The 14,262-nt window shown below is 41.5% G+C and overlaps 2 protein-coding genes across 3 annotated transcripts in view; one reads left to right on the top strand and one right to left on the bottom strand.

The window, feature by feature from the left end:
* Positions 1–14,262, top strand: part of TFB1M (transcription factor B1, mitochondrial) — a 59,550-nt gene that overhangs the window by 40,492 nt on the left and 4,796 nt on the right. The window lies entirely within an intron of this gene.
* CLDN20 (claudin 20) lies at positions 521–1,239 on the bottom strand. The gene has a single exon (XM_007451336.1). It carries the CDS (start codon positions 1,216–1,218, stop codon positions 568–570), a length of 651 nt encoding a protein of 216 aa, XP_007451398.1. The 5' UTR covers positions 1,219–1,239; the 3' UTR covers positions 521–567.

Below are 14,262 nucleotides of genomic sequence, written 5' to 3'. Positions count from 1 at the left end.
TTTTTGCGGTATGCGGGCCTCTCACTGCCGCGGCCTCTCCTGTCGCGGAGCACAGGCTCCGGATGCGCAGGCCCAGCCGCCATGGCTCACGGGCCCAGCCGCTCCGCGGCCCGCGGGATCCTCCCGGACCGGGGCACGAACCCGTGTCCCCTGCATCGGCAGGCGGACCCTCAACCACTGCGCCACCAGGGAAGCCCAAGGTGCTTTTTACACTTGGCAGTGGAGCTCTTTTATAAAATCCAGTGAAGTACCAGTTAGGAAGATGCATCAACAATTTATCTTAAAAAAGAAAAAAAAAAAAAAAAAAAGCCATCCATTCCATTGCCTCATCAATATAATCAGAACTCTTTCCATTAGAAACCTTTAGATAAAACATGACAACAATAATGGAAAAATCATCTAAAACAGATATAATTGTATACGAAGGTTGTTGGCATTTCGAACAACTTCATTTTTTAAGTATTTTTACATTCTTTGTAGAGAAAGGTAAGCACAATTCTTGTATTTAATCTAAAATAAAGACAGAAATCACAGCAGGCACCTAAGTCATGTGCATCACACAGTTATTCACACATAATCCTTCAGGCTGTATGCTGAACGGTCCTCTGGCTGTGTGGTGGAGACGTGCTGCTGCTTGGATGGGTGGAACCAAGCCTCCGAATCCTTTTTTATACAGAAAATCATGCCAGAGATAAACAGCAGCATGGCCGAAATGAATCCAATGTAGACAGCTCCTCCGGGTTCATGTTTGTTGCTTTCTGGGACTGTCACATCCACAAAGTTTGCTATGATCTCCTTCGTGTACCACACCGTCGGTATTAAACCAGAGATCCCCGCAGACATGAAGCAGACTCCCCCAGCAAAACAAGCGTAACTCTTGGTTTCCCTGTCCCCTCCTAAGCGAGTGCATTTCATCCCGATTGTGGCAGTGCACATCCCCACAGCAGACAGGACACAGGCCAGGACCATGGCTGCCCGAGCGGCCTGCACGTGGGTGGGGAGGGCTAGGACGGAGTAATTCAAAGTGCAGCTGAACATTCCGGTGCTATAGCACGTGCAGTCCATCCACAGCCCTTGCAGCTGCACGATGGCTGTGATGATGTTGGAGCCCGCGTCCACATTCACCTTCCAGTTGGGCAGCAGGGTGGCCATGAGCACTCCAAAGACCCCAGATAAGGCCAGGGCAAAAGCAAGGAGCTGGAGACGCGCCGAGGTCATAACGTCACCGTTACCTTTGTCCTCCTAGAAAATCCTGATGGCTCTCACTCAGAATTGTAGCTATTTCTGTACAGTAGAGAACCAAGTAACAAAAGGCTGGGGAAAGAAGACAAAATCAGGGTTGAAAGAAAGAAAAAACAAAAAGACTTCTGTGTACAGTGGGAGCTGAGCACCCATCTGAATAGGTCCCAGCCGTGGATGAGGACACTGCTTCCCAGGAGAAAAGCTCACACCAGGCCCACAGAGGTTGCCATTGTCCTGAGTGATTTTGGTTGGGTGGTGCTTGATACATGGCATAAATGAGAGGGCTGTCCACTTTGTTCTTTTATTTAAAATTTAAGCTCTGCTGAAGTCTGTGTGCCTTGTTAGGAGATTTAGACATGGAACGCCAGCTGTAGGATATCTGATATAGAATTTTAATAGTATTACAGGTTTTAAAAACTTATTTCTAGTTAAAATACTCTAGGTAATAAGGAAGAATAGTTTAAACCCACCTGTTAAAAAGGATTTATAAATATATATTAGAAAAGTTTGAAGCATTCAAAAAATGATTTTATTTTTAAAAATGTATCAAACACTGTCCATGTGTCATTCACATGGCCCAGGTGAATTGTTTAAGAAGAAGAAAGTAGTAAAAGAAATCAGTCACTGGCATGATTATCTCTAATTTACAGCTTGCAAAATCCTTACCTAAGTGAGCACTTGTTTCCCTTCAGGTACAGCTTACTCAAAACTGAAACAATCAAGCCACTGTCTTTTGCTTAGGAGAATGTGAGATCCTTTCTAGTTGGGACCAGAATCGTTCCCTGACCCAAATGAAGTCTGCTGCAAAACCGGTTATTCAGACGATTCAGAAGTGGTGACATGGAATCTTGCAAATACATACCAGAAGTAACCACATCATTATTTGTATGAGAGAGATTCAAAAATAATTTACACTTTTTTGCTTCCTCCCTTCCTTCCCTCCCTCCCTTCCTCCCTCCCTCCCTTCCTTCCGTTTAGTAAGAGGGAAAAGATAGCACTTCCTTTGTGACGTGCTGTGTTTTAATCAGGCCGTACTTACTGCTTTCTTTGAGGAAAATATAATGGTTTCTGAAATACAGCAATATTGACCTTTTTGTGTTTCTGAATTTTTGAGTGATGTATTAGAATGGCTCTATCGTGATTCATATATTTGTCACAAAAGGCAGTATGAGCTCTGAATCTAAAGCACTTGGGTCAAATCTTGGCTTTCCAGAACCTCTCTGTGCCTCAGTATTCTCTTCTGGAAAGCAGGGAGGATTATAGTATCTATATCATGGAGTTATATACATGAAAGAATTTTAAAGGGTGTAGGACAATGTCTAACCCATAGAAAGTACGCAGTAAATTACAATTGACATTGTTATTAGTATTTCTAAAATATATATTATGTCATGTGACTTGATATTTAATGACATCTGGATTTTTTTTTCTCTTCCTTCCTTAGGCCGATTTCATTTGTTTTCATAGGAACTTAGAGCTGAAAGAAACCATAGATGTAATCTTGGCCATTAGTGTTATTTCAGATTAGGACACTTAGGTAGTAGGTCGCCCCACGCCACACAGACCTCAGCGGCAAGATTGGCAGTGCCCACTTCCCCACCTCTTCCCACTTCACTGCACCTTGCACCCTTGTCCCCCTTTACCACAGTAATTCCGGTGAAATCCTCCTGTGTACTTCCTGTTGGAAGCAGGGAGAATGCTACATCTAGAGACAAAGCACCGTTAACCATCCCCTCACTCACTCCCTTTCTCACACAGAAAAAAAGACTCCAGAGGGAATTAATAGAGCAAATGAGCAAGTGGCGTAGCTTCAGAGACTCACCAAGGAGGTTGATGCCTGGCTTTTGTGAAATATCTGCAGCAATGTGAATCCATGCCTGTGTTACTTTTAATACAGTTGTATAGTTTAATATAGTTAAAACATTGATTCCCTAAGAGGTTAAATCCTGGGCTATCTGAATTCCATTGTTCTATTTTTGTTCATAATCTTAAAATGTAAATTCTGTAGTTTCAGGAGATTTCCCTGAGATTTTGAATTCTTAGAGTCAGTTTCACTCTAAGCATCAAAGTGCCTTGGCTTTGCTTGTCATCCTCCAGTTCATTCTTTTTCTGTTTTCCAAATTTCTTTTCATATCTGAGACCAAAATAGAACGAAAGTTAAAGTTTCTAGAGAAAAAAAAAATGAAGCACATGTTTATAGTTTCATAATAGCTGTTTTCAGGTCTGGGTTTTAACATTTCAGACTCCAGCCAGCTCACTCAATTACTGCCTTCCCGGACCATTTTCGGCTTAAGGGGTTCTTCAAGAGCGAGACTGCTGTAAGCATTCCCTGCGAGCATCTCCTTTCTTTCTTTTTACTTTGCTTGAGTAACTGCTATGTGTTGATCAGTCTCTGCTCAGCTTCCCAATTATAACTCTTTTCTTCCCATTAACCAATACATTTTATAAATTCCAGTGTAATTCAGACTTGGAGACAGCTTGTTCATCTTAATTAACAAGTGCTGGCAGTGATAAATTACAGATGGCCCAAATCAGCGTAAACAATGTGACACTGCATTCAGTTAGCATGGTGCTCACTTACTGTTGAATAGTGGACTTTGAGTGCTTTTTTCTGCATGGAGAACTTATGCAGAAAGAATTTGTTCTCCAAAATGAAGGTCACTCTTTTCCCTTTATAAAAATATACTGGCATCTTAGCTATATTGCTGTGAAATCTTTTTTTTTCCCCCCTCCAGCCACAAGCATGGTACAGTTTGTGGCCTGTTCTCTCAGATTTCTGTCTCGTAGAGAATAAAGGCATACTTTGTTTCAGCGGTGGTGGTGATGGTGGTGAAATGCTGTGAAAGTAAGCATGGAAAACAGTTCTAAATGAGAACTCTCTCGTGGTTCTAAAATCTGTTGCATATAGAACAGAACCTATAATGTTAAGTTTATGAGCTATTTCCCAAAGAAATTCTGAACTGGATTTTGTTAAAATGTAAAGTCAGTTTTCCAGACAGGATTTATTTATATCAAATCTAGTATTTAAAAACAGATTTACAAGGTACAGTTCAAACCGAGTTATACTTGAAGATCTATATTTAGGTCCCGAAGCATTGTGGAAGCTTCTCGTTTTCCATACCTTTTGTCAGTAGCCTTCAGTGACTTAACTCTCTTCTGTCAGTTGTCTTCAAATGAACCCCAGTAAGACATGATGAAGAGGAGCCACATACCTGAGGCTCAGTTCACAGCTTCTGAATATTAGCGATGAAGCTCCAATAGGTTAACTTGCAAGTAGCAAATGAAGAGCAACGTAGAAATCCGAGCAGGGAGAACTGCTGGTGGTGCCAGGAGATAAATACCGGGTTCCCCATCTCATTTTTTGAGCTGGGGGAGAATTCAGAAAAGAGAGGCGGGGGAGGGAGGGAGCTGTGGTTACAACAGGATTTGTCAAAACCTGAAAGCTGAAAATGCTTCTGTGTCACTATATACAGAGGAGGAATTATCTGGGTGCTCACAAAAAGACTTTCTTTTCTTTTAATATTATGTTTTAGTCCATAGTTATAATTTATTTCTGAATTTTTATCTATGTTGGAGGGTACCATTTATTATTTTATGTCCCCAATTAAAGAATATGGTCTGAAATATTTTTCACTAGACTGTGCTTTGCAAGTGATAGTTAATTGAGACTGTCTGTTTATTCTGGTGCTTCTGACTTGTCTGAAATCAAGATTCACAAAATTGGTAACTTTCAAACTAAACATTCAAAAGACAATTTTATATATATCTTGATAAAAGTAAAAAGAAAACCCAGCAACAGCTGTTGACTAGAATCTGAGCAGTAAACCTACAAGTTTTTTTTTTTTTTTTGGGTGGGGGCAGGGGGGCAGTATCCTGAATTTTCTTCTATTAATCTTTCCACTGAGAAAGATTTCTAAAGTATAATAGATAGCTAGTGGGAAGCTGCTGCATAGCACAGGGAGATCAGCTCGGTGCTTTGTGACCACCTAGAGGGGTGGGATAGGGAGGGTGGGAGGGAGACGCAAGAGGGAGGAGATATGGGGATATACGTAAGCATATAGCTGATTCACTTTGTTATACAGCAGCAACTAACATACCATTGTAAAGCAATTATACTCCAATAAAGATGTTAAAAACAAATAAATTATAACTTAGTAAATTAGAGATTTTAGAAAGCATTGTAAAGAAATTACACCAAAATAATGTGATGAAAAATATTTGATGAACCAAAATCAAACACTGAGGTTCTAGACCATGAATAATGGTACAGACATATTTCGTCTTCATCTACTTTGGGTTCTCATTTTTTTTCTACCTCAATAATGTTAATTCTACAAGCTATACATTCATAGCCACTATAGAGAGAAAAAGATAATTTTGATTGGATGTTTAAAATTTTACAACGGCTGATAGCCATGTTAGATGTTAGCCATTTCTTTAAAAGCAGTGAATAATAAAAATCCATGTTTCATATATATGGAATCTAAAAAAAATGTTTCTGATGAACCTAGGGGCAAGACAGGAATAAAGACACAGACCTAGAGAATGGACTTAAGGACAAGGGGAGGGGGAAGGGTAAGCTGGGACGAGGTGAGAGAGTGGCGTGGACATATATACGCTACCAAATGTAAAATAGATAGCTAGTGGGAAGCCGCCGCATAGCACAGGGAGATCCGCTCGGTGCTTTGCGACCGCCTGGAGGGGTGGGATAGGGAGGGTGGGAGGGAGACACAAGAGGGAGGGGATATGGGGATATACGTATACATATAGCTGATTCACTTTTTTATACAGCAGAAACAAACACAACACTGTAAAGCAATTACACTCTAATAAAGATGTTAAAAAAAATGCATGTTTCAGTTATCTGGATTTTTCTGGATTTTTTGTTGTTTTTAGTTGGTTTGTTTTCATCTTTTCTAAGTCTGGCATTTAGCAAGATATGTATCGTTTTCTCCTCTTAGAAATCTAATGCCTGTGGATTTGTGTTTTTAGCCATAGTGTTGTAATTTTGCTTTATAAATTTACTTTCTTATTTAATTTCATCGAGATATATAAACAGTTCTTTGTCTAAGTGCTGAGTGAAGTGGAGTTGAATTTCAGGCACTAACAGCCCTGTTACTACTGCTGTAGCAAGAAATCCACCAGATCCCTCCAGTGTCTTGGCTTGTTTTGCTCCTCGCCGTGGTTGTGCAGACTCACCTGTGCTGAGGCTGACTGGTGGCCGGTGGAGGGACCAGTCTGCTCCCAGCTCTGACCACCAGCATAATGCAGCTTGCCGAGGGTAAATGGGTTAAGCATGCTTTAATGTGCATTGCTATTTTCGAAACCTTTTTGATTATTTTTCTGCCTTGATGAGAACACTTATCTTCTAATACATTAAGCTGTCTGTTTTAAAAAGGCAAACTTCTGAAACGCAAAGAACTTTCATTAACTACAGGCCTTTAACCCAAGGCAGAATTTCTTGTATAAGAAAGGAGCTAGAAAGTAGAGGTGTATAGAGAAATATAATTCATTGACATTATTATCTACTTCCAATGTGGATATTAAAGAGAATTAAATCTTTTAAGTTCAGAGGCTTCCCTAGATAACTCTGTGTTTACCTTTACCTTAGTTTATGTATCTTCTCCAGCCCTCCCCACTAAACACCCAAGTTTTGTATTGGGTTGGCCAAAAAGTTCGTTCGGGCTTTTCCGTAGCATCTTACAGTTGTAAAATTTTAAACATCCAACCGAATATGTCCACACTGCCAGTGTGACGTCACTGATAGACGTCTCAGACCTATCGGGGACAGAACTGAGCTCTTGACTTTCCCCATACCAGTTCTCCCCAGTTTCCCAGTGTCCATTAACGGCAAACTCATCCTGCCATTTGGTAGACCCTTGATCTTCAAAACATCCTTGATTCCATACCCAAGAGCCATTCAATCAACAAATCCTTTTGTTTCTAAACTTCAGAATAAATCAAGTATCCTACCATCTGAGCCCCTCTACTGCTTACTCTGGCTGAAGACCTCCAGAATGTGAACGGCACAAGGCACAAGGGCAAGGATTTCTGTCCTGTTAATTGCCAGGTTCTCCTGTGCCAGGAATGGCGCCTGGCTTGTTGTAGAAGTGTGATAAATATTTGTTGAATGAATTCAGAAGCTGATTTTGAGTATATAAAATAACAATAATACATTACCTTTACATGATTAAAAGTGTAATTTTGTCCTTTTTTAAGAGACTCTGTCATTTTAAGTAATTTTGTAACTCTTTAGTTTTATAATCTTGATGTAATAATAAGATCTACCATTTATAAACTGCTTCCTATATGCTATGTATATATACCTATATACCATGTATAAATACCTATATGTTGAGGTATTTAATTCTTAAAACAAGCCTATGAGATAACAGAAATCCTAATTTTACAAGTGAGAAAACTAAGCTCCAGAGAAGTTAAATAACTTGACTAAAGTCCATAATATAAAAGGCAGGAATGTGGGATTCAGGCCCAGAATACTGTGATTTTTTGAAACCCTCATACACTCATAGCCCTGCCCTGCCTCCATTTAGAACAGAATGTGTTTTTAAGTCTCATTATAATGAGTCGTTCCTTTCAGTGGTAGTCTGGATTAAGCTGTGGAAACAAATGAACTCTGACACCTCTGTAGCTTTACATATAAACATTTGCTTCTCACTCATGCCAAGTCCATGAGTGATTGCAGAGTAGCTGGCCGGTGACTCAGCAGTCCCATCTCTTTTCTTTAAAATGTTTTTATTTATCTGTTTTTAAGAAAAAATTACAAGTGATTCCCTTAGTGTGTTTTTCTTAGTGATGATACTCTGGATAGTCAAGACAAGCTTTTCTTTTTCTTCTCAAAGAATCGGTAGTTTGACTGAATATTTGAGAAGTAATAACAGTACCAAACCTTTGTGGGAAATAGTTCTCCAGACCCGCGTCTCTCACCCCTGCCCACACGTGAGCATCATCTAGCTTTAGAAAAGCCTTGAGGCCCAGACCCCTCCCAGTGGCTCTTGATTCAGTTGTCAGGATGATGCCCAGTCATAGTGTGTTTAAAATGCCGCCCACATAATTCCAATGAAAAGTTAAGGTTCTGATGTTAAAACAACAGCAGCGTCTTTTCTCACTTGCTTTCTCTTCTACCTTGAAAATAATTAAAGTTCAGAGTAACATTAAGATAGTTACCTGTTCCAGTCCCACAAATTTAAAGTGATTGACTTCATCTTAAAATAATGTTTTTCCTCCTGCTCAGTCCTGGGAAATTAACAGTATTGGCTATGAGCACAACGAGTGCATTATTTCCTCCATCTTTATGGTTACTTTAGTTTTAAAATAATGCTTTAGGCTGCCCGAAGGCTTTATCTTTTAGAATTGGTAGTTTGTAGACTTGTTGATTATAGTGAGGACCGTGTTAAAAATGAAGATGGCTATTCTCTGGTTGCTGTGTGTCCCCAAATGTCTAAAGAGGCCATCCTGGCTCCGATGGCTCTGTGCAAGTCGTGTATGTTTCTGCTTGTAGGTTGCACTGCCATTTGCTCTATTGTTTGTTTTGACTACATTTTGTTGCTCCTTTTTATGTCTTCATGTGAAAGGATCTTGAGGATTTGTTTTCTATGTCTTTATCACATTATTTTAGAATATTAAGACTGTCTTGGAGTTTGTGGTGACACTTGGCAGATCAGCCTAGGTTTTTCAACCTCGTAAATAATGTAAGTATGTATCTGCTGTGGCCTCACCACTGCATTCTCTTTGCACATTATTTTGAAGAGCAGGACGTTTTTTTAAAAACGTCCTCACTTATTGGTAGTATCTCAGATAGTGGGCTGAACACCCCTCGTCTGGGCCTGGCTCTCAGCTCACCACTCTCTCCTCCTCTTCCCGTCTTCCTCTTTGTCTTCCTTCCCTGTGACTCTCTCTGCCCACTGGGTCTCCTACATTTCAGCCCCTGCCCACACTCTAGGGTCCTGGGTGGGTTCATGTGGACTTTGTGATGTTGCCAAATTAGAGAGCTTGCATCAGTTTTAATCATTTCTCGTACTTATTGTTATATCTCCGGTTATATACATAGGAGGTCCCCCAAACCTCCATGAGTTAGACTAGTAAAATCAGCATGTAAAGGAGGAGGTCCAGTAGCTCTGGCATTCATCTTTAAAAAGACACAATGGCTTTCAAGTCAGAGACAGGAAGAGCAGGACAACATGAACACATTTAAAGAACAGCTCTGCAAATGGAGAGCTGGCCTGGGTACTGAGAGCACACGGCCTAGGAGCATCTGGTGCCCTGTACCTTGTGCCAGTGAGTGGCCAGTGACCATTGCACATCGTCTGTATGAGTTTGTTCCTATTCCGTGCCTCTGCACAACTCTCTCAGCATAACAGAGCTTGTTAGGTGGTTTTTATAGGAAGGGGATGTACTGACTAGTCAACTTGAGGGTCTCTTTGGTAGTTATGACTCATTATGAATGAATGTATTTGCATCCATATTTGTTTATCAATCTTTTCATAATAGTAATATTTACAGCGGCAGCAATTGAGTACCTTGTGAGTTTGCTTAGATTGAAACCATCCCCGGGGAGTTTCCCTGTACTGTGGATGAGAAACCCGAGGTCAGGCCCTTGCTCTCGCCCCCTGGGCTGCTACAGCACGGCTCCTCCCCCGGCAGGGATCTCCCCCACCCGCACAGAGGGGGGCACAGTCCTGGCACAGTTAACACAGGCGCCTCCAGGTGCCGCCCTTTCACAGACACCGAAGTCATGGTTTGTGGCAAAGGTCCTGGTTTCAGAAAGGTGTTTTCCCTGTGCTCATTGGGGAGCTGCAGGCTAAGATAACAGAAAATCCTAATCCAGCGTTTGTGAGTTCTCATCCCTCTTGTACTTTGTTTAGAATTAAGTGTTCACATCCCTGAAATTGTTTCCTTTCTTGGGACCAAGAGACGCTCATTCATCTTGTTGTTGTTGCTAGTAGGCATAATTTACATACATACCTACATTTACATATACAATATACACAGTAAAAAGCTTTCTCCATCCCCTCCCCTCACCCTGGGCACCTCTTAGGCTTATTTCTCATCGTGCTGTCAGCTCACCCTGTCATTCTCTTACATGCTTGTGCTCTGAGAGGAAACACTGACAGTTTAAGATCTGTTCTTTCTGTATGATTCCAAGGAGGAAAAGAGAAAAACCAGACATCTGTGGGAAACAAAAGGTGTGGTGGAACATCTGCAGAAATTAATATTGTTTCAGTAACAAACACAAATTGTAAACTTTAGAGAAAGAACTATAGGTCCTAACAGTCTTCATGGAATACCTTGGTTTGGAATACGTAGAATGTTGTTGGAGTGTTTGAGTTGTAAGGTTTTACGGCGGAAATTCTGTCCTTAAATTGGGCTTGGGACAAGAATTATGGGCAGAATAAAATAGTTCTAGGAAATGTGATCTACATGTTTGTAAATATTTTGTTTTTCTACAAGATGCATAATTGTAATAGCATAGGCAGCAGTTACTTGTGACTGCTCCCCTTGTTGGGGGGAGGTTGTAACTGCAGGGCCCATGACATTCTAATGGAGACTGTCCCTAGCTTGGCATAGGACCCTGAGGAGTAACCTAGACACTGGTGGGTGGAGGAACCAAGCATCCCCCAGCGTGCTCACCTTACTCTCATCTCCCCCCTGACACTGAATGTGACTCTCCCGAACTCCTGACCCCGTGTCCCATCAGGTGGTACTGTGGCCACCTCAGAATCGCTGGACCCTTCCCACTCCCGCCTGCACAAGTCTGTCTGAGACAGTACCACCTGGAACTGTGAATCCTTCTTGTGGTGTTCTTGGAGTCTTTCTGATTGTTCCCTGTAGTCATTCTTTGTTCTCATCACTCCTTCTACCGTCTCCCAGTTACGGTTGTATCTCGTAAGTAAACTGTAACTTCCTAATCGCTCTTCCTCTCCACTGGCTTATCTTTTAATGGTCTCGAACACCATGGGAGCTGTTGATGACCCTTTCTTCGACAATGGCCAGTATTGTTTCTGTACCTTTTCATACGGTAGTTACTGAGCTCTTTGGCATATTATGATCATCTCAAAGTCAGAAACTGGGCTGCAGTCTTTGGTGTTCCCTGTACCATGCTGCTTCAAGGTCTGAGTTAGCAATATGTAATATTTAAGATTGAATAGCTTCTTACCCCAGTTCTCTTATGAGCCCACAGTGTTGCTCTGAGCTCTTAACCAGTCATGTCCTAGACATCCTGGCCTGCGACATGGGACACCCGCCCCCAGCCTGCCTGCAGCCAGGGCTGCTCATGTTGAGAAGCATAACCTTAGCTTTGTGCAGCATTGACCTTATAGTGGATTGGAGAGGCAGATACTTAAAGTCGCTGTAAATCCTCTAATTTGACATTTTAGTAGGTCATTTTGGTATACTGATAGGCTGAGTTTGGAGAGGGGTTGGCAACATTTAAACTAGAATTTTTAAGTGCATCTAGTGCCTATGTACTGACCTCTTTTTTGTAATCAAACCCTTTAATGGACTTAAAACTCAAGGAAAAATAATGGTTGTAATTTTAAATAAGCATTCATTTATGAGTAAAAAGCATTTTTGTATGTTACCATAGTTACCAAGCAGCTTTCCTGTGGTTCTAGAGAAAATGGGCTCTGTCATACAGAGTAACCCTGAGAAGTGCGTTTGGAGGCAGGAGTAGAAGACAGGGTGGTACAGGTTTCCCAGAGAAGCAGGACATGTTACAGGAAGACCCTTTTTGACGCCGAGTTTTATGTGGTCCTCCACTAAACAGTAACTATTTGATTGTGAGTGGAAATTTTCTTTTATCTGAAAGACACTATTAGCCAACTTAACTGGGTATCAAAATCATAATCAAACTTTAGAAGTCTACTGCTACAGTGTACCCGGGGTGCTGCTGTATTTATACGGCGTTTTAAAACTTTATTTAAATAAAAACATTAGACATTGCCTGTATTTGCAAACATCGACTGTATCTCAAAGGAATAAAGTCAGGCAAATAAAGATGAGGCCAAAATTTTAAATCCAAAGAATCTGGAAGTGGCAGTTTCTGTACTGGAAGGAGAATGCATCTATCCCTGCTTTTGTGCCTTTGGTCTTAATAGTATTTGAACACTAGAGTTTTGATAATATTTCATGGGTTTAGGGTTGGGTAGGGTTTAATTTTTATCTCATAATTTACTAAAAGATTATTTTCTCTGGAGACTGGCAGGCTGCTTACTGTGGAAGAATCCTGTCAGAACTGACTAACTTGGAAGGATTAGGATTGAAAGGGTTGGAGGACATGAGTCATAGAGGGCTGGCGAACACACGAGAGGTGGGACAGGAATGCCAGTGAGCGCAGACGGTGGAAAGGGGCGGGGTGAAGTCAAGAGAATGGTCTAGAACAGTTGAGTGCACTTCTGTCTGTTTTTCCTTCCACAGAAGTACTCTCACGTGAAGCATCTTTCATCCCTCCCTAGAGTGGTTCCCCAGCCCCATGTGCCCTCCAGGTGCTCTCCTCACTGTAGTGACCACAAACCTCTCTGGGACTCCTGGACCCTGTTCCATGGTGTTTTTGTGATGGTCTAAGGAAAGTCCCGGCCTTTTAACCAAAACACTTACTTTCCCACAGGAATTATTTGTTAGTGAACTTGGAGAAACACATAGAACACAATTTGAAAAACTATTAAAGTTTAATAACATTGAGATGGTCACTCTCTGCAGTGGAATAACAGCTCTTCCACCAAAGGTGTATAATTGTCACTAAAATAGTCTGAAGGCTGAGGGACATTTCGGGGAACATTTTCAGGCGGAAAGTCCTCTCCATTGGCAGTTTTCACTCGACTGCTTAGAACATTCCTAGCGTTTGCCAGCCTCAGTGACTGACGATGGGGCAGAGGTCTGGTGGGGCAGCTCGTGGTGAGGCGGCTCAGACCCTGCAGGAGAAACGCCACTCACACCTCTGGAAGCCTGTCCCGGTTGGCCATCTTTGGTCCGTCTCGTCCACACGGTCTCACGTCATATGCCAGTATTTTCACTCCAACCTAAAAACAAAAACAAAACAAAAACTTCCCCATCCTCATATATTACAGGCCCATTTTAAGGAATTTTGTAGCCACAAGGAGCTTTAGGAGCGAGTCCTCCCAAGAGAACATGATAACCCCTGTGGAATTTGAAAATACAGAATTCCTTCTGAAAAGCAGTGGTACAACCCACACTTCATAAATTGCTGTACTTGCTTAGCCTTTGTAGAGTCTGTGTTATGTTCTGAGTAGCAAGTTTAGCAGTAATCCCTTAGCGACCAAAGCTTTTGTAAATTATGAATACACTTCCCATTTCCTAGACCGTGGTCTCTGTCAGGCTTTTGTGTGGGCGATAACTGCTTTGACTCCATTTCTCCGTTAGTCTTTACTTTCAGTATTTTTCTGTTGTTATTTTGATTATATCCTTGTGAATCACCATGAGTCCATTTTTAGAATAGGGCAGGGTATAAATCTCTTATCAGCTATGCCTGAAAAGTTTTATTTTCTGATAAAGAATTTCAGCCACCGGCTAGCAGCTTGACACTTAAACAGTAATGTTTTTGGTGGTTTCCATTCTATTTGGATCCTGCCTGTGCCTCTTGGGGCATTTAAAGTCGCTACCAGAAAGTTATGTGGCCTTGCAGACGAGTATGAATTCAGTCCAGCTGATTAATCAGCGCCTCTGACACTCTGGGGAGTTTAGCGCTGAGTGGTCCCTGGGGGCCCATCTGCCGTGTCTCTCTGGTTTGAAGTCCAGCCTTATAGTCAGAACTGCGGCTGCAGCTTATCTTCTGCTCATTCAAAAGCTAAATAAAATATTCTAATGCTATCTGCTATCTGCCTACTGACTTTAATGGTTATTTGGATTGATCTTAAAAGGCCACTGTAAAACTGCATTCTAAAATTAAGTGACTGTCAAGCACAGGCCTAGTGGATGTCATTATAGAATAGATGCAGCCAACTGTGAGTTCTCTGCGGCAGCTCGGATGCGAGCGTAGCATCT

Source organism: Lipotes vexillifer, unplaced genomic scaffold (assembly GCF_000442215.2).
Source record: "Lipotes vexillifer unplaced genomic scaffold, Lipotes_vexillifer_v1.1 scaffold935, whole genome shotgun sequence".
In the NCBI taxonomy this organism is placed as follows: domain Eukaryota; kingdom Metazoa; phylum Chordata; class Mammalia; order Artiodactyla; family Lipotidae; genus Lipotes; species Lipotes vexillifer.
The sequence above is the reverse complement of the archived record's forward strand: the minus strand, read 5'-3'. Positions and strand labels throughout refer to the sequence as shown.